The sequence below is a fragment of the Carettochelys insculpta genome, chromosome 4 (genome assembly GCF_033958435.1).
Source record: "Carettochelys insculpta isolate YL-2023 chromosome 4, ASM3395843v1, whole genome shotgun sequence".
Classification (NCBI taxonomy): Eukaryota; Metazoa; Chordata; order Testudines; family Carettochelyidae; genus Carettochelys; species Carettochelys insculpta.
In genome coordinates, this window is record NC_134140.1 from 29,438,066 (window position 1) to 29,463,758 (window position 25,693).

Sequence of the window (25,693 nt, forward strand, 5' to 3'; positions counted from 1 at the left end):
TGTGGTCAGTATATATTTGCTGGTAACAGCCCTTATTCCCCTACCTGCCCACAACACTCACTACCTTTATGCACTCCTCTTTTCAGCCTCACTCCTATAATGGAGTTGCACTACTTAATCTGCAATTCAAGGACTTCCACGACCTTGGAGGAGGTTAAAGACTTTCACCAAATGTAACAGTTTTTTCCTGTATCGGTTATGTGTATAAACAGCAATTTTTGCAGTTTATAAATGTTCAGCTAAGGTTACTTGTCTTCTCTATGGTTTCGGCCAGGAATGAGCTAACTTTTTACTTCAAGTGCCACTTTTGGTCCCTGCAATTAGCAGCCTCCTCCCACCCCCCCAACCTGTCTAATGTAATCCAAGCCAACAGAAATTTGTTATGTTCATACAAAAAAAAAAACCCAAAACCTTTTGGAATGTGTAAGATTATAAGTCTGTAGAATGTAAAATAATATTAGTATACAAATGTGAATACAAAGACATAAAACAGTAACATATTTCAACATTTTTAATGTGATGGATGAACTTGAGACCCAGCAGCCAATCAAAATTTCATGCCCCGCATGGAGGGGGCCCACCCCCCACTTTGCACACCTTTGGCTAAGGCCACCATGAATATATCACATATGACCCCACATTCCTCTGCAGGTTTGCAGGCAATTTTGGAAAGGCCTTTCCACCCTAGGAATGGCACACAACACTCCCACAACCAACCTCTAAAAATTTAAATCTAAATATAAAAAATATAAAACACGCAGATGTTTTACATTGAAAAGGGAGAAGAGTCAAAAGTTCCATGAAATCCTCTAGAGACCTCACTGTCACTATCAATGTTATGTGAAATTTGCTTGGACGTTATATGACAATAGATAAGAAATCTACAAACTTTGTCGATATTTTAAGTTTGACAGAAGATTTTTAGCGGCTTTCAGTTTCTTAAAACTGTTCTCCACCAAACCTATGTGGAAAATAGCTTTAACATAAGCCATTCCTGATGCTGCTTGGCTTTCACACTGTCAAGAGATTTTGGAACCCTCAGTGTTTTGTTTTTTTTTTTATATAGTTTATATTCTGTGGGGAAAAGAATTTTCACTAGGTAGATTTTTCTTCTTAATGTTGTATAATGGTCTAGTCATTATAAAAATCTTATTCCATGCATGAGAAATCAAGGTAATTGTAGAATTCCCAAGTCATTTCCTGTGTCGTCATATTTCTGTAGAGTGATTAACTGGAATCCTTTTGGTTTTGTCTCTTGCCTTCTTTACTGTAATTAGACTACTATGCAGGATCTCAAGGAAATATTTTGCACAAAATCTTCGTTGCCACAATTTATGTTTAATATGTTCACAGGGCAGAAGTTTTAAGACGAGAAGATGTAAAGAAACGTTCCATATTTTTGAAAGTCCTTTTCAACAATAAAGAAGTGTCAAGGACTGTCACCAGGCAAATAAGCTCAGACTTCAGAGTTCACTTTGGGCAAATTTTCAATTTGAAAATATTCAATTGGCCAGAAAGTTTGAAACTTCAGGTATATAATTCTTTTGCAAGGACTTTACTATGTAACAAATATGAAAAAAAAAATTACTTGCTTTTACTCTGTTTTTTGTATCAAGAAAAGGTTGTAAAGTGTAAGTCAAGCAGGGCCTGAATTATCCCACTGCATGGGACTCCAGCCACTCCCACAGTAGCAGTGATGTTAGCCAGGAGCCTCCAGCACTTTTAAATAGTTGGATTGAGTACACTTGCCCCTTTTGCTCCCCCTTCCGTTCCCTCCTGCCCCTCAGCAGCAGCCCTGGTCTGTTCAACTTTGGAAACATATTGTTTGTACAGTAAAATAACTGTACAATTGTATAAATATAGTACTCTTGATCAAGTTGTTAACTTGAATTATAGGGAAGGGGGCATTCTCTGAATTCTGAAAACTGCTTCATTTACTCAGGAAAGCGTATTGCAGTAATGTAATGAGACAGAAAATAGCACACTTTTAACATAACCCATTGTTAAAATGCTATGTCTTAGGGGTGCCTAATGCAACATCTATCATCCAGGCTATCTTTTGCTGGTACAGTTAAAGGTATACAGTAGCTTCCTTTCTTCCATGTGCTACCCACCCGCTTGCATAGGGACCAGATACAGCTGCAATCCCTGTATTCAGTGTGGTGCTGAAACGAACCCATTCTAGGACCTATTTTGCGGCAAACCACTCTAAAGGGGACCAAGGGTGATAGGAGAATGGCATGTGGTCCGGTGAAGCTGGCCAGGAACATTGAGGGAAATAGGCTGCACTGTTCTATGGGCTGATATATATTGTGCATGTCCTCATTTGCACGTAGCTCAGCAAAGGCTTGTAGCTTTGGAGCCAGGGTCCCTCTGCTAGCTTCCCTGGTTTGAAGTGTCTGCCACCACCAAGGTAATAAGTAGTTGCATAATGTGTATTGAGGGATTTTAACTAAAAGGTTAGATATTGCCCTAAATGCCATCAAGCATATTAAATGTGGAAGGGACACCCAACAACCAAAGGAGAAAAAACAGGCTTGATATGAGTTCCTCCTGGGTATTCCCTTAGAAAGTTACATTATTCACTGCTTAACCATTGATTTAAATACTATATATGTGTAGATATTTAAATCTTTACCTACTCTGTTCCTTTACTGCTTAATCGTGTTACTACTTTTTTTTCCCCCGAACACTCTCCAAGTTACTTGTACATTATGATAATAAGGCGCCCAGAAATGAAAGTAGTATTTTACTACTTATGTCATTGCTTATTTCAGATATATGAAACAATGGGACTCAGCAGCACTCATATGTTAGCAGAAGTGTTTATACCTATCCCCGAGACTACAGTTCTCACTGGTAGAGCCCGTACAGAAGAAATAGAGTTTAGCAGCAACCAGCGTGTGATGTTGGACCACGAAGGAGTTGGGAGTGGTATGGATTCCTGCTTACTCTCAGTGGTGCTTACTTAGAAAGTTACACTGCTAGATTGATCCCAACATATTACTTTTACATTATTTTAGCCAATTAAATAAAATGTATTTCTTTCTGTTAAGAATTTTCTGCTAGTCTTGGACAGCAAGCATAATTCAATCAACAGCATTTAGAACTGTGAGACTCTGTTATATAAAACTGACCTAGTTCACATTAGCTAAATTTGTGATGTGCTTTTTCTTTGGCCGACTTTGTCAAATGCTTGGTTTTTATGTAATACAAATTATATGATTTAAAGAGGAGTTCTATTTGTTACTTTCCATTATTTAAAAATGTGATCCTCTAAAGTTTTGACTATATAGTGAGGCATTGTCAGCTGGTATAAATCAGCTTAGCTCCCCTGATATCATTGATTTACGACAGCTGAGAACCTGGCCCTGTGTAATAAATTCTTGTGTGCTAGTTTTTATTCTTCCTAACTGGTTCTCTTACACATTGTAAAAATTCTTTACCAACTTTGTTGACTTTCAACAACATTAAATACCTAATAACTTTGTCAGCTGCACTCCCAAAGTTACTGTACTCCATATTAGACTACTTTATTATTTTTTATTTTAGAAATAAACATTTATATTGTAATATAACTTTTTGCACTGTTTTACAGATTCTTTAGGAATTAAAAATAACTTTTAACTGTGCCCAAGGAATTTCCATTCTTAAATTAGACAAATGTAGCACATAAAAATAAGCTAAAGGGAGCAGTAGAAAAAGAAAGAAAAAAGGTAAAAATAAAAATAATATTGCAAGTTGCATTGTGAAGTCAGGGACTCAAGTTTCAGTATTTTACAGCAGAGACTGCAGTAAGGTAAGAAATCAGGAATGATCCTGCACAGGAGTGAAAGTCAGTGAACGGCAAGGTGAAATATGTAAGTGGTGAGCAGAGGAGATTGAGTGGGTTGAAGAGAGAGCACTGATTATGCTGGTTGTACATGATACTGTACAGTCATTGTTCTCTGGGGGCTCACTTTTCCACTATATGTCATTTGATTACTATTCAGGAGTGAAACTGCTTTTTGGAAAACGGAGAGCCTTCTAGTAGTGAATCAGTGTGCAGTTAGGAAAACAATTTTTTCCAAGGATAGTTGTTAGAGTTAGTAGGTGTTAATAAGCATGTTCCTTTCACAAATGCTGAATTGGTGTTTCATAAATCATAATAGCACACTAATTTTGAAACCCACAGGAAAGTTTATTGTAAATGTTGTTTTTTTCTCCTGGATGTAGGTGTGCCATTTTCATTTGAAGCTGATGGCAGTAATAAGATTACTTTAATGACCTCTGGCAAAGTGTCCAATTGTGTTTCCTGGGCAGTGGGGGAGAATGGAGTACCCTTAATTCCTGTCGTATCCCAGCAAAGCACAGGACTTCCAAGGTAATATGGTACAGGGTCATGTGTGCAAATGTAATATACATAAAAATATTGAGAAAGGAAGCGACTTAATAATCAAGCAACAATTGTCATATGGCTTTTTAAAATACAGCAATGTTTTTTTTCTCCTATGCAGTGCATCCCAATGAAAAAGATATAGATATAACATTTTAGGTAAATATTTTATGTCAACCTTTTAACAGTTGGTTGATAGACATCTTCTAATGCAAGACATGGCAGCTGATGCCATCATTATTATAATGCCCAGACAACCAACTAGGGTCAGTCCATTTTTTGTTTCTTGTCCCTTATGTTAGAGTGTGAAGAGAATATTATTGGTAAATGCAGCACTAAGCCTCGGCTCATGCACTCAGTCTATTTAAAATGCCATTCTTATCATGGGTTGACAGAAACAGAACCGCAGGAATAATAAAGAGGATAGCACAAGAATATTGTCACTGTTCTTAATTTAATTGGTTGAAAATAAATGTGACTTCAATACCTACTAAATTTACTTCCCAGCTACTGGTCCACATGAGCCCTGGAAGTCTGTTAAGGTACAGAAACTGATCCCTGGTTGTGTAAGAAAACCTCTCCTGTCCTGAGGCTGCAAACTAGGCATTATGGATTGGCCCTTTGTAGTAGTGGCAACTTTGGTCGCTTCTGTGTTATTCCAATAAACTGAATGTAGTTCATCATGGATAAGTTCACCTAGGAAGTTCTGTTAGGTGAATTAACTGAGCATGTTGAGTTTTCCTGTCATTTTAACATGGGAAATAGTTCTTTCCCTCCCACCCGCCACCCATGGTAATCCATCCAGTACTCGCTTTGACCCAAACTGCAGCAAAGAAAGAAAGTTATGAGATTAATTCAATTTTGCCGTATAGTGGGAGGTTGAAAGATCATTAGGAGCATGAGACAAGGGCTCATTTATATGATTGCCATTATTTCTGTACACTTGTACAGCAGAGCTTTTTAAAATATGAATAAATGCAATTCTCATGAACAGTGCTGCATCGGATGAAATCCTTTCCTTCTTCTGCTTAGTACAGGTAAGATACATGTGGCCAAGGGGTGTCTCTGCAGTACCCTTCTAACGGTTTCTCCCCTCTTCAGGCTGTCCCGTTATATTCCCGTGAAACAAGCAGCCTCACAGATCTTCCGATCAGGCTTCAGTCACCAAGCCTTTTGGCCAGGCTTTTATTCCTTTTCCTAGTACATAAATCAAACCCCAAAGCAATATAGGGTGACCATATGTCCCTGTCCCAAATACAGGACAGAGAGATATGTGGGGGCAGGAACACGGCAGCCGCCCATGCTCCCCCTGCTTCCCCGAGGCTCGGGGAAGTGACTGTCACTGACAACTGTGCCTGCACAGCTGCTAGCGGGAAAGGTCAGTGAGGGCCCAAATACAGGACAGTTAGCCCCTTTTAAAAAATAAGTAGTGAAGCCTTTTTGGCGTCCCAAATACGGGACCATCCCAGCTAATACGGGACGGATGGTCACCTTAAAACAATATAATGCTGCTTCTTCGAGTGTCCCCGTGGGTGCTCCACAATAGGTGTCGGGCTTGCCCGGCGCCGCAGATCGGATCTTCCAAGCAGTTTCTGCCGGACCGCGCATGCGCCGGTGCGCGCCGCTCCCTTGCGCGCTCCTGGCCATGTGCTCGATCCGGTCCCCGCCAGTTCCTCTTAACCGCCGTCGGCTGCAGACGGAATCCGAACTAGGCTAAGGCCAAGTAGCGTATTCAATGACTTTAACTGTTTTTCTTTAAAGTTTTTCAAGTACTTAGGCTACTGCAAGTTAGCCGGTTGTTATTTTTGCAAAAAAAAAACAAAAGCAACAAACAAACTACAAGCGGGACAGCTTCAATCCAGTCCCAGTAACAAGCGCCGGAGGCCAGGAGCATAGGGCCATCAGCCCTCCTGCTGCAGCAGGCCATCGGAAGGGGAAAACAGCACAGAGAAGGTGCTAAGTACCCGTTTAACAACTGAAAGACTCACCAACAATGTCCTCTTCAGGATTTAAAAAATGTGAGTCCTGCCGAGAGGCGATGCCAGCGTCCGATGGGCACAGTCTATGCATAAGGTGGCTTGGGGAGTCCCATGTTGCACAGAAATGCTCCTTCTGTGCTAAATTAACAGCCAGAGCAAGGAGAGACAGGGAGATGCGGCTTAAAATGCTGCCTTTTTGATAAGGCCCTCCAGCCAGACGTGCCGGAGCGGCCGCAGCAGGAGGGACCCTCCGGGGCCCATAAAAGGAAAGCTGCCTCCCTCACCCCATCAGCGCAAAAACGGAGGAAAGCCTCCCCAGCCCGATCCCTGCCGGCAGCAACAGCGAGCGGGACGGGAGGAGCGAGCAGCCCCCAGCCGCAGCAACAGCTGATCGGCGGCGGCACGGAGAGCCACGTGGAAGCGGCTCAGCCTCGGATAATCAGCCAGCCACCCCGCACCGCAGGCAGGGCGGCGGCTAAACAAGCGCCGGTACCAGCGGCACCGCAGGCAGCGGCACCGACCCCCGGGGAACCGGCGGTGCAGAGCGTGCAGGCACGCAGCCTGCAGGCACCAAAGGACACCGCACGTGCGGCACCGCCTTCGAGCGTGCCTAGCACGGTGCGGACGGGGCCGGGATCCCCTGTGCGTCAGGGGGCAGAGTTACCTCCTCCAGGGAGGGGGAAGGCTGCACACAAGAGGAGGCATTGCAGCCCCTCTCCGGACAGGGCTGTGGAGTTGCTTTCTCACAGCCCTCCACTTATGTTGCAGACTCCAACCAGAAGGCAGGGGTCCCCCCTAGCCTACCCGGAGCCCCCTTCTCCATTTTTGCAACCAGCCTCACCCTGGCTGGGACCACCTTCACCCTTCCTGGGGTTTGAACCGCTGGACTATTATGCAAAATCGCTCTCTCCAGTGTCTCGACGATCTCCCTCCCCCAGACGCAGAGGGTATGCACCAAGGGAGTGGTCTAGGTCACCTTCCCAAGAACAGTGCCTATACTGCCATGGTCGCCCCTACCACGCGGGGCATAGACACAATCGGCAATCTACTAGGGAAAGATCCCCACAGACGATCTCGTACCCCCGAGGGCAATTGCGACCGGGGACAGAGACTCAAGCTTCTCAGGGGGGCCTGGTTATGGAACCCCGAGATTTTCCCTCGCAAACCTCTAGCAAGAGGGTGTACCATCACCAGCAGGAACCGGAAGGGTCCAGAGAGACGTACCCCAGCGGTTCCTCGCTCTCCTCCCCGGACGAGGCTACGGCCCCGGGGGACGTCCATCCTCCGGACGATCTCAAACAGTTTCAAGAGCTGTTTAAGAGGGTGGCCTTCACGCAAGGCATCCAGACAGCAGAGGTGCAAGAGAAACACCATAAGCTCCTCAAAAATTTGAGACCTCCGGCCTCCTCCAGAGTAGCAATACCGCTTGATGAAGCGATCTTAGAGTCCGCCACTACGATATGGCAGACCCCTGCGACTATTCCGCCTGTCCAAAAGAGAGCGGATAAGAAATACTTCGTGCCGGCGAAGGGCATGGAGTTCCTGTTCAGCCACCCACAGCCAAATTCCTTGGTGGTGGAGTCATCGCAACAAAGATCAAAGACATCTCAATTCAGGACAGGGGGAATAGACAAAGATGCCAAGAAGCTAGAGCTGTTCGGCAGAAAGGTCTACTCCTCCTCCACCTTAACGTTGCGAATGGCAAATTACGCAGCGCACTTAACGAACCATAATTTCGACAACTATTCCAGGTTAACCTCCCTCATGGACTCACTTCCAGGGGACAAAAAGCCGGTGCTCAAGGCCATAGTGCAAGAAGGCTACGCGGCCTCGAGGACGGGAGTTCAGATCGCCCTGGACGTTGCGGACACAGCAGCACGTTCCACAGCAACGGCAGTGGTGATGCGAAGGGAGTCCTGGCTCCAGACTTCGGGTATACCGAGGGATCTGCAGGCGAAGATAGTTGACCTTCCCTTCGACTCGCAGAAGCTGTTTGCTGAATCAACTGACTCGGTCCTTCATTCCAGTAAAGATTCAAGAGCCACACTCAGGACCCTGGGGATTTACACCCCTCCATACACAAAGAAAAGGTACTACCCTCAACAAAGACGGTACCAGTACCAGCAACAGCGCCTCCAGTACCACAGGGGTTAGGAGCAAGGGCGACATCAACAGCACCAGCAGTACAGAACTCCCAGGCGACGTTCACAACAGAGCCGTGCGTCCTTGGGGCGGGGCCAAAGGCCACAAGTTTGACATACAGATCCAGGGCTGCGCCATCACTACCATCGCACAAGGTCATCCAAAGCGACTATTCCACCATCGCCTCCGACCATTCTACGACCAGTGGCAAAGGATCACCACAGACAAATGGGTGCTGGAGATCATAGCCACGGGGTACGCCATCCCCTTCCAGTCGCTCCCACCGTCACGACCTCCACCCAAGCCCCACCTCCAGCAGGCCTCCCATGTAGCGAGGCTCAGGCAGGAGGTGGACCATCTCATGCTCATCGGGGCAGTGGAAAGAGTGCTGGAGCAACTGCAAGGGAAAGGGTTCTACTCCAGGTACTTCCTCACGGAGAAAAAGACAGGAGGCTGGAGGCCCATCTTAGACCTTCGTGGCCTCAACAGGTACCTGCGCAAGCAACGTTTTCGGATGACCACAATCGCCTCCATCCTTACAGCACTGGACGATGGAGACTGGTTCGCAGCCCTCGATTTACAAGATGCGTACTTCCACATAACTATCCATCCGGCTCACCGGCAATTCTTCCGGTTCATGGTAGGCAACGAACACTTCCAATACAAGGTCCTACCGTTTGACCTCTCCTCGGCCCCCAGAGTCTTCACCAAGACCTTGGCAGTGGTGTCAGCCTACCTGCACAGACAGGGGGTATTTATTTTCCCATATCTGGACGACTGCCTGCTCAAAGGGGCCTCGAAGGGGGAGGTTCCGCGCATGATACGCGTCACAGCAAACACGTTCTCTTCACTCGGCCTGGTTATCAATCTGGCAAAATCAAAAATAGACCCCACACAGGACATAGAGTTCATAGGGTCTCGCATAAACTCGGTTACAGCGAGAGTATATCTACCAGAGGCTCGCTTTCGGGCCATCGGTTCCCTCATGCAGGTCATCACCTTCAGCCCTACGGTGCCGGTCTTGTCGTGCTTGCAGCTGCTGGGCCACATGGCAGCGGCGACGTTCGTAGTACAGAACGCCAGGTTACACATGCGCAGCATGCAGCACTGGCTGGCGAGTGTATACAAACCGGCAGTACACACCGTTCACAGGGTGGTGTTGCCCACAGCTGGGGTGCGCAAATCCCTACAATGGTGGGTAAACCCCAGGAACCTGCTAACAGGGGTACCCTTCCACCAGCCGCAAATATCGGTTTTTCTCACTACAGATGCCTCCCTCGTAGGGTGGGGAGCGCACATGGGCGAAGAGGTGACTCAGGGACTGTGGTCACCCAGGGAACAGTCACTACACATCAATGTACTGGAGCTCAGAGCAGTGTTCAACGCCTGCAGACACTTTCGAGACCACATACAAGGCAAAGTCGTTGGGATCAGTACAGACAATACCTCCACCATGTTTTATATAAACAGGCAAGGAGGAGCTCGATCCCGTGCCTTATGCGCGGAAGCAATCCGCTTATGGAACTGGTGCATCGCCAACAATATAATCTTGAAAGCCTCATACTTGCCGGGTGCGCACAATGTGAAGGCAGACCAGCTGAGCAGGCGTTTTGCACTCACACACGAGTGGCAGATCCGTCCCGATCTGCTACGGCCGATTTTCCACGCTTGGGGTTTTCCCCAAATAGACCTGTTTGCCACTCAGCACAACAAGAAGTGCCCACGATTCTGCTCCAGGGCAGGACTGGGATGGGGGTCCCTGGGGGACGCGTTCGCGATCCCGTGGAGGGGCCCCCTGCTTTATGCGTTTCCTCCCACAGTGCTGATCCACAAAGTCTTGCAGAAAGCCAGGAGGGAAAGGGCCCGGATGATCCTGATAGTCCCAATGTGGGATCGACATCAATGGTTCCCCCTACTCCTGCGCATGTCGGACCGTCCACCGATGCCTCGTCCGGTGGTGCCGGATCTGCTCACGCAAGCCCAGGGGTCCATAGTGCACCCGCACCCCCAAAGCCTGCGACTGCAAGCGTGGTTAATCCATGGCTCAGCTCCCTAGAGAGCACATGCACAGTGGAAGTACAGCAAGTCCTAGAAAGTAGCAGGAGGACTTCCACCAGGAAGACCTACAAGCAAAAATGGACTCGCTTCACGGCTTGGTGTTCTACCAAACAGCTGGCCCCCCTTTTGGTGCCTATACCTACAATACTAGAGTATTTACTGGACCTCAAGAGAGGAGGACTCTCGCTATCCTCGTTGAAGGTCCACCTTGCCACCATCTCGGCGTTCAGACATGAGGAGGAAGGGCACACGGTGTTCGCCCACCCTATGGTTACCAGGTTCCTCAAAGGGTTGGTAAACCTATACCCCCCTTGGAAACCGATTCCACCTTCGTGGAACTTGGACCTGGTGCTTACCACGCTAATGGGACCACCGTTCGAGCCCTTGGCCACGGTTCCCCTCCGCCTCCTTACAATAAAGACGACCTTTCTTCTTGCAATTACGTCAGCTCGTAGGGTGAGCGAGCTCGCGGCAGTCATGGCAATGCCACCCTGCACTGTTTTTTCCAAGGAGGCGGTAACCATACGGCTGCATCCAGCCTTTGTTCCCAAAGTTTCTTCCGAGTTTCACATTAACGAACCTATTGTTCTACCCTCGTTTTATCCAAAGCCTCATAACTCCAACGAAGAGGCGCGCCTATACCTCCTGGACGTGAGGAGGGCGCTAGCCTTCTACGTAGACAGGACCAAGTCCTTCCGGAAAACGGATAGACTCCTAGTCTCCCTCGCTCCCAAATCGAAAGGAGAAGGTCTCTCCTCGCAAAGAATCTCAAAGCACATTGTATCCTGCATAAAAATGTGCTACGAGCTCAAAAAGACTCCTTTATCGGCCACTCCCAGGGCTCATTCCACTAGGGCGGTGGCGGCATCAACAGCCTTTTTCAAGGGCGTTGCGTTAAAAGACATTTGCAGAGCGGCAACCTGGTCATCCTACGACACCTTCGCCAAACATTACGCCCTTCACAGGGTATTCCAAGAGGATACCCGTCTCTCTGCAGCGGTCCTCTCGGGGACAAGCTGCACATAATCCAATTACCCACCTCCTATCTTGGGTTACTGCTGGGTAGTCACCTATTGTGGAGCACCCACGGGGACACTCGAAGAAGAAAGAAAAGTTACTCACCGTAGTAACGGTGGTTCTTCGAGATGTGTCCCCGTGGGTGCTCCACTACCCGCCCATCCTCCCCGCTTCGGATCTCTGTTAGTGTTTTGCAGGGGCACCCGAGGCGGTTGGTCGAGGAACTGGCGGGGACCGGATCACGCACATGGCCAGGAGCGCGCAAGGGAGCGGCGCGCGCCGGCGCATGCGCGGTCCGGCAGAAACTGCTTGGAAGATCCAATCTGCGGCGCCGGGCAAGCCCAACACCTATTGTGGAGCACCCACGGGGACACATCTCGAAGAACCACCGTTACTACGGTGAGTAACTTTTCTTTACCTTGCCAGTCTTGAATTCTGCTCTCAGGGGATTCTCTTCTTTAGCTTACTGGCAAGTCTCCTATCTTTGGCAGTCTCAGCAACTCTCACAACTTCCTTTATTGCAGCTTCTCTTTCTCTTTCTTTGCTTGCAGCTTCTAGCTACTATTTTATAGAGGAGCCAGCTGTAGCTCCTTCATAATCAGGGCTTACTGGCCCTTAGGCCCACCAGCCTATAAGGGCAAACCACCCAGTTATATTCAGGATACACTGAGAAGATGTCTATACACAACTACAACTTTCCTTAGTGCTGATGAAAGTTACCTTTGTTTGCATCTTGTTGCACAGAGGCTCTGTCATTTTGAGAGGTAAATATATTTATTTCCTAACACTTTATCAAGCCTCCATTCTGAAAATTCAAAAGTTTGATTAATTGTGTAATAAAAAAGCCTTCATGGAATTGTTGTGGTAATTAATTTTACTATCCTTTTCGCAAAAGAAAACATTGCCTGTGATTTTGTAGATCATAAATATTTGTATTAAAAGACACATCAGAACCTGAAGAGAAAAATACAAAAGCTTTATTTGCTTTCTTATTGCAAGTCTGCGATTAAATTTCCTATTTCCAGAGGTAGAATTAGCAGTCCAAATGTTTTTTTTTTTTTCCAAAAGATTATTCTTTGTTTATTGTATTGCATTGACTAAAACTACACTTGTTTGTATAAACCAGAATCCTTTGGTATCAACTCTGTCATTTCAGTGCTTTAAAAAATATTGATGCCATTGCATCTATTGGGACTTCAGGATTAACTGACATGAAGAAATTAGCCAAATGGGCAGCAGAAACAAGGTTGGATCCAAATGACCCCAAAAATGCAGATCTGATGCAGATGATAATGGTAAGAAGGCTTTAACAAAACCATTTTGTTGATATCTGGGTTTTGCAAATTTTTTATGACTTTAATTTAAAAGAAGTGAAGAAAATAATCTTGTTTTGAATACAAAAAGTAAGAGTCGAAATCTATATGTAGGTGATTTGCGGTTCTGTTTCTTATGTTTAACATGACACATTGGATATTCCTAACTTTCTGTTTCCATAAATTTAGCATCAGTCACTAAGTTCGTTGGTTTTAGAATCCTTAATATTGTTAAAAAATCTTTTTTGTTTCCTAAACATTTAAAGATAGATTGGATTCAGTAACTTCAATTTGTATGATTCTTTCCTGCTAACTGTATCCTTAGCATATGCTGTAAGCTTAATATAATTGTATTGGTCTCACTGAAAGTCATGTCTTACTGAAGTCAAGGAAAATTTTGCCACTCACTTTAAAAACAAGAATTGGGTTCCAAGTGATCATAAAAACATATTCTTGTGTTAGTTTAGTGGCATGAGGTCAACAGGGTCATAACTGAAACCAGAGTGAAAGTATTTTTTTTTTTTTGGCTCTTTTTAGCTTTGTTTCAGTTTCTCCTCTTGATCTTTGCTCCCAATTGACTATTTTTGTTCATTGATAAAAGAGACAAACATTACACATCTATCACTTTAGGAAGTATCCATGTACATCTGGAGCCCCGGTCACCTGAAAGGAGTTTAAGCATTAAATTTGTAGAGTTCAAGCCAGTCTGGATGGTTCTATATCACTGGGATGAAGAGAAGAGAATCAAACCTTTGCACTGGATGTGTGGTTAGTTTTTACATCCCATCTTCTGGTGGAAGGTTCATCAAATTATGGTATAGGGTTTTCACAGTCTGTGTTATGGAAATACTGAGTTAGTTGAGTTTACCTGTGCAGGGGAATTAATTTTCTTTTTTCAGTAAGACTTGGTGTACGGATTGTTTTCCCAGAACAGATCATCATCAAACATTAAATCATAATCTGAAAACCTGATGACATAGTTTGAAATTGGGTTTTTTTAGGCACTGATTTTTTTAAGTCAGGCACAATACACAATGTACATGCAGTTGTGTGATTTTAAATAGATCAGATACTTAAAATTGACACAATTTACCTTTATTTTTTTTTAAAAACAAAATTGATGAAGTTAGGTTAAAAGTAATGTTATTTTTTTTTAAAAAATCAAGAAATTTACCTCATCACAATTTTGAAATTAATTCATATGTTGAGATGCATTTTCTGTGTCTCAATACATGGCCAGATTGGCCTTTTTCCTGGAAATATCATTAGAATTGCAACTCTGATGAAAAGATAAAACAGAACCATTCACAAGAACAGAGAAAATGAAACATGTTATTTCTAATACATAATACAATTATTAATTTAATATTGGGTACTTGATTTTGAAATAAAAAAGCAGTAAGTAGCACCTCAAACACTAACAAAATAATTTAAGAGGTGAGCTTTCGTGGGACAGACCCACGTCTTCAGACCATAGCCATACCAGGACAGACTCAATATTTAAGGCATAGAAAACCAAAAACAGTAATCAAGGTTCACAAATTAGAAAAAAATTATCAGGGTGAACAAATCAGAGAGCAGAGGGCCGGAGGGGGGAGTCAAGAATTAAATTAAGCCAAGTATGCAAAAGAGCCCCTATAGTGTCTCAGAAAATTTGCATCCCGGTTCAAACCACGTGCTAATGTGTTCAATTTGAATATGAAAGAGAGTTCAGCAGTTTCTCTTTCCAAAGCAGACTGAAAATTCCTCTTCAATAAGATGCAAACTCTTAAGTCATTCACAGAATGACCCACTCCACTAATATGTAGACTAACTGGTTTGTGGGTCAGGAGTGTTTTGATGTCTGTTTTGTGCCCATTAACTCTTTGTCTGAGAGAGTTTGAAGTCTGTCCAATATACAAAGCATCTGAGCATTGTTGGCACATGATGGCATATATGATGTTAGTTGAGGAACATGAGAATGTGCCCATGATTCTGTGACTAACCTGGTTAGGTCCAGTAATAGTATCTCCAGTTAGATATGTGGAGAGAGCTGGCAGCGGGCTTTGTTGCAAGGAAAAGTCCCAGGACTGGTGTTCCTGCAGTATAGACTGTGGTTGTTGGTGAGAATCCTCATAAGGTTGGGAGGTTGTCTGTAGGAGAGAACAGACAACGAGAACACTCGAGTCTTCTGGAGTGTTGCAGATTTCTCCGTTACTGATTTTGAAATGTTAATCTAGTTTTGGATGATGTAACCCGTTGTTCTTCTTTGAGTTCTTGTTCATATCTATTCAAGTTAGGGTGTGCATATGCTGCATGCATGACTGTTGGAAAGCTTCACGCTAGCTGCTACCTGTCAGGTTGGCTGCAGAGCCCCCTGGGGTGGTGCTGGTGAAGAGCCCTTTATATGACCCTGCCGACCCAACCCCTTCGCCATTGCTTCTTACTGATCTGGTGTCTGACCTTTGTAACTTTGTTCTCAACCACAATTATTTCCAATTTGTGGACAATTTATACCTCCAGATTAGTGGCACTGCTATGGGCACCTGCATGGCCCCACAATATGCAACATATATTTATGGCTGACTTAGAACAATGATTCCTCAACTCTCATCCCCTATTACCCTTCCTTTACATCTGTGGCATCTTTATCATTTGGACCCATGCTAAAGAGACTCTTGGAAGAATTTCGCAGAGACTGTAACAATTTGCACCCCACCATCAACTTCAACTTTGACCGCTTCATGCGAGAGATACATTTATTAGACACTACAGTACAAATCAGTGATGGCCAGATCAATACCACTCTCTACCAGAAACATACTGATCGCTGTACTTACCCACATGCTTCTACTTTCCATCCTGCACACACAACATGATCCATCGTTTACAATTTCATGTGCTCTTATCCTATTGACAGAGACCAAAAACTACAAGATCTCTACCAAACATTCATAAACCTTCATCACCCACTGGGAGAAGTGAGAAAACAAATTGACAGGGCCAGACGAATACCCAGAAACCAGCTACTCCAAGATAGGCCCTAAAAAGCCAATAACGGAACATCGCTCATTATTACGTACAGCCCCCAATGGAAACCACTGCAACACATCATTAAATACCTACAACCTATCCTAAATCATGATGCCACACTCCAGAAGGCCCCGGGGGCAGATCTGTTCTCTGCTATAGACAGTCTCCAAACCTTATGAGGATTCTCACTAGCAACCACAGGTTATACCACAATAATACTAGTCCTGGAACTTTTGCTTGCAACAAGCCCCATTGCCAACTTTGTCCGCATATCTGTTCTGGAGATACCGTCACTGGACCTAACCATGGTAATTACAGAATCAGGGAACTAATCCTGTTCCTCAACTAATGTTATGTATGCCATCATGTGCCAGTAATGCTCATGCACTATGTGTATGGGGCAAACTGCAAACACTCTTTGCCAAAGAATGAATGGACACAGAGCAGACATCAAAAATCTTCAAATACACAAACCTGTGAGCCAGCACTTTAATGGAGCGGGCCATTCTATTAAAGAACTGAGTGTCTGTGTTCTGGAGAAAAGAGACTTTAACAACCTTCTACAGAGAGAATGTTTGGAACTAACATTCATATTCAAATTCGACACATTAACACATGGTTTGAACAGGGACAGCAATTACCTGACCCATTATAAGGACTCTTTCACGTACTTTGCTGTTTGACCAAACCCTTAGCTTCCCTCACCCTCCTCTATCTGCTCTTCTATCTGATTTGTCAACCTTGATAACAATTTTTGGACCTCTGTGCTTTATATATTGAGTCTGTTCTGGTAAAACTATAGATCTGAAGAAGTGGGTCTGTCCCATGAAAGCTCATCACTTAATACATTATTTTGTTAAAACAAAAAGCAGTCAAGTAGCACTTTAAAGACTAGCAAAATAGTTTATTAGGTGAGCTTTCGTGGGACAGACCCACTTCTTCAGACCATAGCCAGACCAGAACACACAATATTTAAGGCACAGAGAACCAAAAACAGTAAGCAAGGAGGACAAATCAGAAAAAGATAATCAAGGTGAGCAAATCAGATCGTGGAGCGGTGGGGGGGAAGATCAAGAATTAGACTGAGCCAAGTATGCAGACGAGCCCCTATAGTGACTCAAAGTTCCCATCGCGATTTAAACTATGTGTTAATGTGCCAAATTTGAATGTAAAAGCCAGCTCGGCTGCTTCTCTTTCCAGAACAGTGCTATAATTCTTCTTCAGTAACACACGTACCTTTAGGTCATTGACAGAATGCCCCACTCCATTAAAATGTTGACTAACTGATTTGTGGATCTGGAGTGTTCTGATGTCTGTTTTGTGCCTGTTGACCTTTTGTCTAAGGGAGTTAGAAGTCTGTCCAATATACAAAGCATCTGGGCATTGTTGGCACATGATGGCATATATGATGTTAGTAGAGGAGCATGAGAGAGTGCCCGTGATTCTGTGAGTAACCTGGTTAAGTCCAGTGATGGTATTTCCAGAGAAGATATGTGGACAAAGCTGGCAGTGGGCTTTGTTGCAGGGAAAGGTTCCAGGACTGGTGTTCCTGGGGTAGAAACTGTGGCTGTTAGTGAGGATTCTCATGAGGTTGGGAGGTTATCTGTAGGAGAGAACAGGCATGTCACCCAGGGCCTTCTGGAGTGTAGCATCCTGATTAAGGATAGGTTGTAGGTCTTTAATAATTCGTTGCAGTGGTCTGAGTTGGGGGCTGTAGGTGGTGACCAGTGGTGTTCTGTTCTTGGCTTTTTTGGGCTGATCTTGGAGTAGCTGGTCTCTGGGTATTCATCTGGCCCTGTTGATTTTGTTTTTTTACTTCTCCTGGTGGGTAATTCAGGTTGATGAATATTTCGTAAAGTTCTTGTAATTTTTGGTCTCTGTCAGTTGGATCAGAGCAAATGCAATTGTATCTAAGAGCTTGACTGTAAACAATGGATCTAGTTGTGTGCAGGATGGAAACTAGAAGGGTGTAGGTAAGTATAGCGATCAGTAGGTTTTCGGTACAGTGTGGTACCGATCAGGCCATCCTTGATTAGTACTGTAGTGTCCAGGAAATGTATCTCTTGCATGTTGTAATTGAGGCATAAGTTGATGGTGGGGTGTAGATTGTTAAAGTCTCTGTGGAATTCTTCTAGAGCCTCTGTACCACGGGTCCAAATCATAAATATGTCATCAATGTATCTTAAGTAGAGGTGTGGTAATAGGGGACGAGAGCTGAGGAATCATTGTTCCAGGTCAGCCATAAATATATTAGCATATTGTGGGGCCATGCGGGTGCCCATAGGAGTTCCACTAATCTGGAGGTATAAATTGTCCCCAAAACGGAAATGACTGTGTGTGAAAACAAAGTTACAGAGGTCAGACACCAGATTGGCTGTGATGGCATCAGGGATGGTATTCCTGATTGCTCGTAATCCGTCTTTATGTGGAATATTAGTGTACAGAGCCTCTACATCCATTGTGGCAAGGATGGCATTATCAGGAACTTTTCCAATGTTTTGTAATTTCCTCAGGAAGTCAGTGGTATCTCGGATATAGCTGGGAGCATTGGTGGCATAGAGTTTGAGGAGGGAGTCCACGTAACTGGATAGTCCGGTGGTAAGGGTGCCAATACCTGAAACAATAGGGCGTCCAGTGCTACATGACTGCTGTTTTATTTTGATAGAATAAGACTAACATAGCTATCTGTCTGTTACTATTCTAACTGCCAGTGTAGGCTATGGGAACTGTGGCTGAGTACTCTGTTGCTACCGCACAACTTCTGGCTCTTTGTTATGTAAATAGCTATAAAAAGTTCTTTTAAGAGTAGTTGATTGTTGTAGTCAGTTAGTGTTATGCAGTCAGTCTGTGGAGAAGCATCTCCCTTTTCTCCCCATGTCCACTGTGGGGATTGGGGCATGAAAACATTCCAAGGTTCAAGCAGTATAGCTCCTGCTTGAAATCTGTGCCAATGAGTGATGCCCACAACTCCTGCCTTCGTTGTTTGGGGGCAGCTCTTCAAGCTGATCAGTGCCAAATCTGCAAGACTTGTAAGCCTCAAACCCAGAATGAGCGTGGCTTTAATCTCTGTCAGCTCCTTGTGGAATCAGTGCTTCAACTTCTGCTGCAAGAGCATGCACTGGGTTCTTCAGTGCTAAACACGCTCTCTTCAACCTCGGGCCCAGTGCTAAAGAAAGACTCCTCTCAGCAGTGGTGGTCCCTGAAGCATCTGGCCCAGCGCTGCTCTTGCTTGCTGGCATGGGCCCCAAAGACAGCTAAGTAGTCAGCACAGATACTGTTGACTTCAGTGTGTTTGATTCAGACAACACTGAAAAGCTCCTGAGTGAGCCTGATTCTCCTCAGCTCCCCAAGAGGGACCCAGTGCTGGTCAAATCTTCTTCCATGCCAGACATGGACATCCCAGCTGGTGCAGGGACATTTCCCGGTGCAGACTGAGGCTTCTGTCTCTTGACACATCTCCAGAGGCAAGTTATCCAAGAATGAGCAGACCCATCAAGGCAAAGTGTCTGTGTGCTTGGAGTCCCAGGACCACTCCCTGCAGCCGCTCATGGTATCCTGGATCTGAATTGTGATATTGGTCACACTCGCAGCACCATTCTCCATCCCACTCCATGTACACCACTCACATTTGAGGGCTACTGTGGAGTGTGGCTCCAGCTCTGTGTCAGAATTTTCAACATGCTCTGCCCACTGCATTGATACTTGGCATCAGGTCATTTTAGGATAACACCCTTCCTGGCACCACCCCAGTTTGGACTAATCCACTGGAAGAGTACTGGTCCTGCTGGGCAGTGGTCTTAGCCCCATTCTGCAGAATGCACGAGCACACCTCAGTTTTGTTTCCACTTGGCTTGGAGGTCCTGATCTCCATGCCGGTCCCACTCTCCTAGCTCCTCTTGCTCATCTCATTGGTCTCATTCTCCATGCCACTCTTGTTGGTGTTCATGGTCCTGGCAGGGCTCAGCTTACCACCGCCCTCCTTCTGTGGCTTCTGGTTGGGTGGCACCACCATGGCATTCTCATGTGATCTCATCTGCTTTCTTCCTAGAGTCCTCGGTCCTTTCCGACCAATCAGCACCAGCTGACCCTCATATGCAGAGAGACATGGGAACTCTTCAATAATACCCCCTCCTCCCCCCTTGGCAGTTATGTATGGCTTGGGTTTACCATCAGGTGCAGGGTATTATGCCTCCTTCTCAGCCTTAACTCTGTCCTCCTGTGGCACCTGAGGCTACCATTAGTCACCCACTTGCAGGCCTTCAGCCAGTCTTGACTTCCCCTGAGGAGGCTCCTGATGCCCCACTTCCTGAAGAACCTGGGCATGCGCCAGAGGCAGCACCCTGTTGGCTCGTCCAGCTCCTTTCCAGATGATGCAGGGGTAGGCACTTCCATCTCAGGTCCTCGCCCAAATAGATTTCTGAGCCCTTTAGGACCTCCTCCACTGGGTGGCTACCAGTCTCAGCCTCCTCATGGAAGAGGTTGCTGAATCAGATGACACTATTGTGGACATTTTAACTTTGGCGGGTCCTTCCTATGTGACCCTCCCTTTCAGGGGCTATGTCTGCACTAGCCCAAAACTTCAAAATTGCCATGCAAATGACCATTTCGAAGTTTACTAATGAAGTGCTGAAATACATATTCAGTGCCTCATTAGCATGCGGCCGGCTGCGACACTTCGAAATTGACGCGGCTCGCCGCCGTGCGGCTCATCCAGACGGGGCTCCTTTTCGAAAGGACCCCGCCTACTTCAAAGTCCCCTTGTTCCTATGAGCAGATGGGAATAAGGGGACTTCAAAGTAGGCGGGATCCTTTCGAAAAGGAGCCCCGTCTGGACGAGCTGCGGCAGTTTCAAAGTGCCGTGGCTGCCCACATGCTAATGAGGCGCTGAATATGTATTTCAGCGCTTCATTAGTAAACTTCGAAATGGCCATTTGCATGGCCATTTTGAAGTTTTTGGCTAGTGTAGATGTAGTCAGTAAGACCATTCTGTCCTCTGCCACCAGCATTTGGCAAACTCCAGTTCCATTCCACTCACTCCTTGGGGAGTGAAAAATAAATACTTTATTCATTTCAAAGTGTATGAATGTCTTTACACTGCTCCTCCTCCTTGCTCTGTGATGGTGGAGGATGTTAATGAGAAGGAGCGACAGGGCCAGCTCTACAGGGTGAGGGAGGGGCTGTTCTCAGGGTTGCTAACCAGTTGATCATCATGAGCCTTCTCTTCTTGGACTGAGCCATCAATCAACAGATCTCATCTTCTGTGACGCTGTTGGTGAGTGACTAAACCAATCCTTGATCGACAGAGACAACTGCAGATGTCATATAAAAAACCTGCCAACTGTGGGCATTTTACATTATTTTTGAATCCTACACTTTTCCTGTAATGCCTGGATACCTTAACTCTTACAGCAGTTAAAATCCTGTGCAATAGTTTGATGCCAAGACAATCTGTCCTGAACTAGAGTTTCCAGATCATTGGGAGATAAGGCACATGACTTCATGTTGATCTTTAAGATGTCTATAGCCATTATACTGACCTCCAAGTAGAGCACTTTCCATGAGTTAGCTGGCCATAGAAGACCACCTTTGGTATCTGTGTATCATCCACCCTCATAACATGACCAATCCAGGAAAATTGTTTGTTCATAAGCATTGCTTCTATGCCCATGACACCACACATCTTAAGAACCTGTGTTAGGAATTTTGTCCCACCAGTTCATGTTGGCAATCTTCTTTAGACAGCACATATGGCACTGATTGAGTTTCAAAACATAGCGGCAATATATTGTCCGTTACTTTGATCCATATAGCAGGGATATTCAGGACAACTGCCTGATAAATGCCATACAAAGGTAGCACTTTAACACCATATTCATTCCATAGGCATTTGGTCAATTTTCCAAAGACTTTGGCTAATCGAGCAGATACGTCATGATCTATGGTTACGCTAGAGGACACTTCTGAGGTAGCAGAACTTGTCCACTGCCTTAAGTATACCAGCAGAAGTCATCACTATAGTGCTGACCTCTTTCCAAACAGGCTGAGGAATAATGCCTTTTTTGAACACATGAAGTGAAAGCTGGTGGTAAAGGATGTGGGCTGGGAGCTTACCAGTTATCGAGAGCAGAGACACCACAACATGCATGGTCACCTTTTCTCTTGTGCATGTGTACAGTCAGAGCATCTTTGAAGTCCTGGGGGAGTAGCTCCTTCTCCCAAATGGCCCTAAATAAACAGATGATACTGTACATCAGCTGGCCACCAGCAGCTTTATAAATTTCTGATGGAATTACATCACTGCCAGGTGACTTTCCAGATTTCATCTGTTTAACAGCTTTCTGTACCTCATCAAGAGTTGGTGGTATGACCAGCAGTACATCATTAACCCATTGAGGAATCTCTTCAAGAACACTGTCAAAAGTTGAGGGCTGGTTTAATACTTTGTGAAAATGTTTAGCCCAGTGGCCAAGGACTTTAGCTCTATCTGTGATCAAAGTGAGGCCATCAGCAGAGTGCACTGGTGTAGAGCCAGCAATGCGTGGCCCATAGACTGCCTTTAAACCATTATAGAATGGTTTAAAATCACATCTATGAGCCACATCTTGGAGTTTAATTGCATGATATTTCCACCAGTTTTCTTTCATTTGCTGTAATTTGACTTGTGCCTCTTGCTTAGCTCAAACATGTGCTGGTTTCCTGGAGGAATTCTCTTTATCATTGATCCAAGTCAGCTGTGTCACATGCATCTTATCAAAAAGAGCTTGGGCATCTCTGTCCTTGTCATCAGACCGGTCCTTGTGCCCATGTTTTTGGAAACCAAGAAGCTTGACAGCAATTCTGTAAGTTGTTTCTGTGCTGTTAACCTAATCATCCTCCATAGTAGGTGACTATTCTGGACATTCATTGCTGATGACTAAGGATGTGTCAAGACTGTGTTGAAAATATGCTTGTGTTTCAGGTATTTCAAGTTTACCTACGTCCAGCTATTTTTGGCATACAGCAGAATGATGATGTTTTGGTGGACAAAGTTTCAAGGAGATGACATTGCGTACTGCATAATGGTCAGACCAGGAGCCAATGCCATGCATTGTACAAGTCAATTTGACATCAGAAAGATCTCTTTGTTTTGTGATGACGTAGTCAATCGTATGCCAATGCTTAGACCGAGGATGCAGCCAAGTTGCTTTGTATTTGTTTGCCTGTTGGAAGAATGTGCTTGCAATGGCAAGTTCATGCTGTGCAGAAGTTTGAAGAAGAAGAGTGCTATTTGAGTTCTCACTTCCAACACTGTGATGTCCAAGCATTTTTGGCCATGTGGTGCAGTCCTGGCCACCTCTAGCATTAAAATCACCGAGTATGTATAGCTAGGATTTAAAAGGTATGGAAAAGATCACAGAATTAAGAATAGCGCAGAAACCCTCTTTTTCACTGTCTGCAGCAGTCAAAGTGGGTGCATATGCACCAACAAGTACAAGGCATTGTCCCTGCCTCAGTCTAAGCTTTGCAGTCATAAGGCAAGGACTGATGGCATGTAGCTGGGGTTCAAGCCAGGAGACTAGTGGTGTCCTGATTGCAACGACAACTCCTGCTTTCCTTGGATGACCCTCAGGATAGCCCACACAGTAATAAGAATAGCCTGCTCCAAACTCTGTGAACTGGCTGGTACCAGAAATACATGTTTTGTTTCAAGCTGCAACATCAGTTTTATAATGTGAAAGTTCTTCTTTTGAATAGTGTCCCCGTGGGTGCTCAACTCTGGGTGTCAGTGCATCCTCTTGCTGACACTTGGAGATTCTTCTATAGCCATAGTTTCCCGTGCCATGCATGCTCAGTAGTCCCTCCTCATGCAATCTGGCACATGCGTGACACAGACCACTCAGTTCCTTCTCTACTGTCCTTGGCTGCAGGTGGAGCTTCGTGCTCTCTCTTGCTGAAAGCAATAATGGACTCCATGGATGTCATCTGGCAGACACCAGCATCCATTTCTCCCTCCAAGAAGAGGGCCGATAAGAGGTATTTTGTGGCTTCCAAGGCTGCCTCAGTCCCAGCTACCTAGCAAATGGGTTCCTGATTCTGAGAGAGTTGGGGCTGCTCTATGTCTTTCCCCGATTCCTTCTCGTGAACAAAGTGCTCCTCAAGATTTGCAGATATCACCCTGGTAGTCCCAGCTTGGGCTCATCAGCATTGGTACTTCATGCTGATGGAGCTCTCAGTGCTTCCTCCCATTGTACTTCACTGATTCCAGACCTCATCATGAAGGACCATGGCTGTCTCCACCACCTGGACCTTTGATCCTGGCATGGTGGCTTCATGGTTTAATCCCTCTGAACAGTCATGGTCATAACAAGTGCGGCATGTGCTTCTCAGCAGCCATAAGCCATCCACAGGGTGGTCATATTTAGCTAAGTGTTCATGCTTCTCCTAATAGTGTTGTCAGCACGACTGCATGCTTCTGTTCTCCTCTATCCCACAGGTGTTGGATTACTTTCTTTCTCAGAAACAGCGGGGTCTTGTTTCTTCTTCCCTCATAGTCCACCTGGTGGCCATCACAGCCTTTCATCTGTGGGTGGGCAGGCATTCTGTTTTCACAAACCCTGTGGTTGGGCACTTTCTCAAGGGCATGGACTGCCTTTACCCTCTGGCTCCTTCCAGTCTGGAACCTTAACTTTGTACTCTGGGTGCTCATGGCCCCTCCCTCCATTTGAATCCTTGGCCATGTGCTCTCTCCTTCACCTCTCTTAGAAAATGGCCTTCCTGGTGGCTATTGCCTCTGGTGGAAGGGTGTCTCAGCTCTGGTCCTTCACGTTGGAGCCCCTGTACATGATGTTCCATAAGGATAAACTTTGTCGAAAGTGGTTTCATACCGGCCAGGAATTTTTCCTTCCTGTTTTCTATTCTAAACTTCACAGCACTCCACACAAGCAGCAACTACACCCTCTTAATGTGAAGTGGGTGCTTGCCTTCTGTATTGACAGAACCAAGGCCTTCCACAAGACTTCACAGCTCTTTCTGGCTATTTCTGATTGTATAAGAGGCTCCCTGTTTTATTGCAGTACATTTCTTCCTGGATCACATCTTGTATATGTACGTGCTATGACCTTGCTAAGGTTACCCAGCCCGTATTACAGTACATTCCACATGAGTTCAGGCCTCTTCAACTGTCTTCCTGGCTCGTGTTCCTTTCCAGATCTGAAGGGCTGTGATGTAGTTCTCTATACATACTTCTATGTCACAGTGTGCTATTGTGCAGTGGTCTACATGGGACACAGCCTTTGGAGCCCCTGTCCTTGAGTCAGCCATTCGTTGACTCTGACCCCTCCTCCTGGGTATGACTTGTGAATCACCTAACTCAAATAGATGTGAGTAAGCACTCAGAGAAGAAAAACTGGTTTCTCATCTTTTTAACCATTGTTCTCCTTGATGTGTTGCTCATACCTATTTGACACCCACCCTCCTTCCTTGGCAAGAAGGAACTAAGGGGTGGTCAGGTTGGCAGGGTTGCATATAGAGCTTTGTACCAGCACCACTCCTGGGGCCTCCACAGCCAGCCTGACAGGTAGCAGCTAGGGTGAAGCTTTCCAACAGTCATGCATGCAGTGTGCACACAACATAACTTGAATGGATATGAGCAACACATCTCGAAGAACAGCAGTGTCTTAAATTATTATACTGTACCATACTTCTCCTTTATATGTTGGTATATGTATAGCTTCAGTTCTCTCTCTAACAACTGTTACAATAATTTATTTTACATGTAAATTATGAGTGAATTAAATTCCTGTATCATGTTACTGAAA

The 25,693-nt window shown here is 45.2% G+C and overlaps 1 protein-coding gene across 5 annotated transcripts in view; it reads left to right on the forward strand.

The window, feature by feature from the left end:
• Positions 1–25,693, forward strand: part of CC2D2A (coiled-coil and C2 domain containing 2A) — a 140,060-nt gene that overhangs the window by 48,097 nt on the left and 66,270 nt on the right. For all 5 annotated transcript variants that reach the window (XM_074992513.1, XM_074992510.1, XM_074992511.1 and 2 more), the window contains 4 exons: positions 1,354–1,531; positions 2,778–2,934; positions 4,216–4,363; positions 12,728–12,866. In XM_074992513.1, coding sequence (XP_074848614.1) covers positions 1,354–1,531; positions 2,778–2,934; positions 4,216–4,363; positions 12,728–12,866 — 622 coding nt within the window. The remainder of the gene's footprint in view (positions 1–1,353; positions 1,532–2,777; positions 2,935–4,215; positions 4,364–12,727; positions 12,867–25,693) is intronic.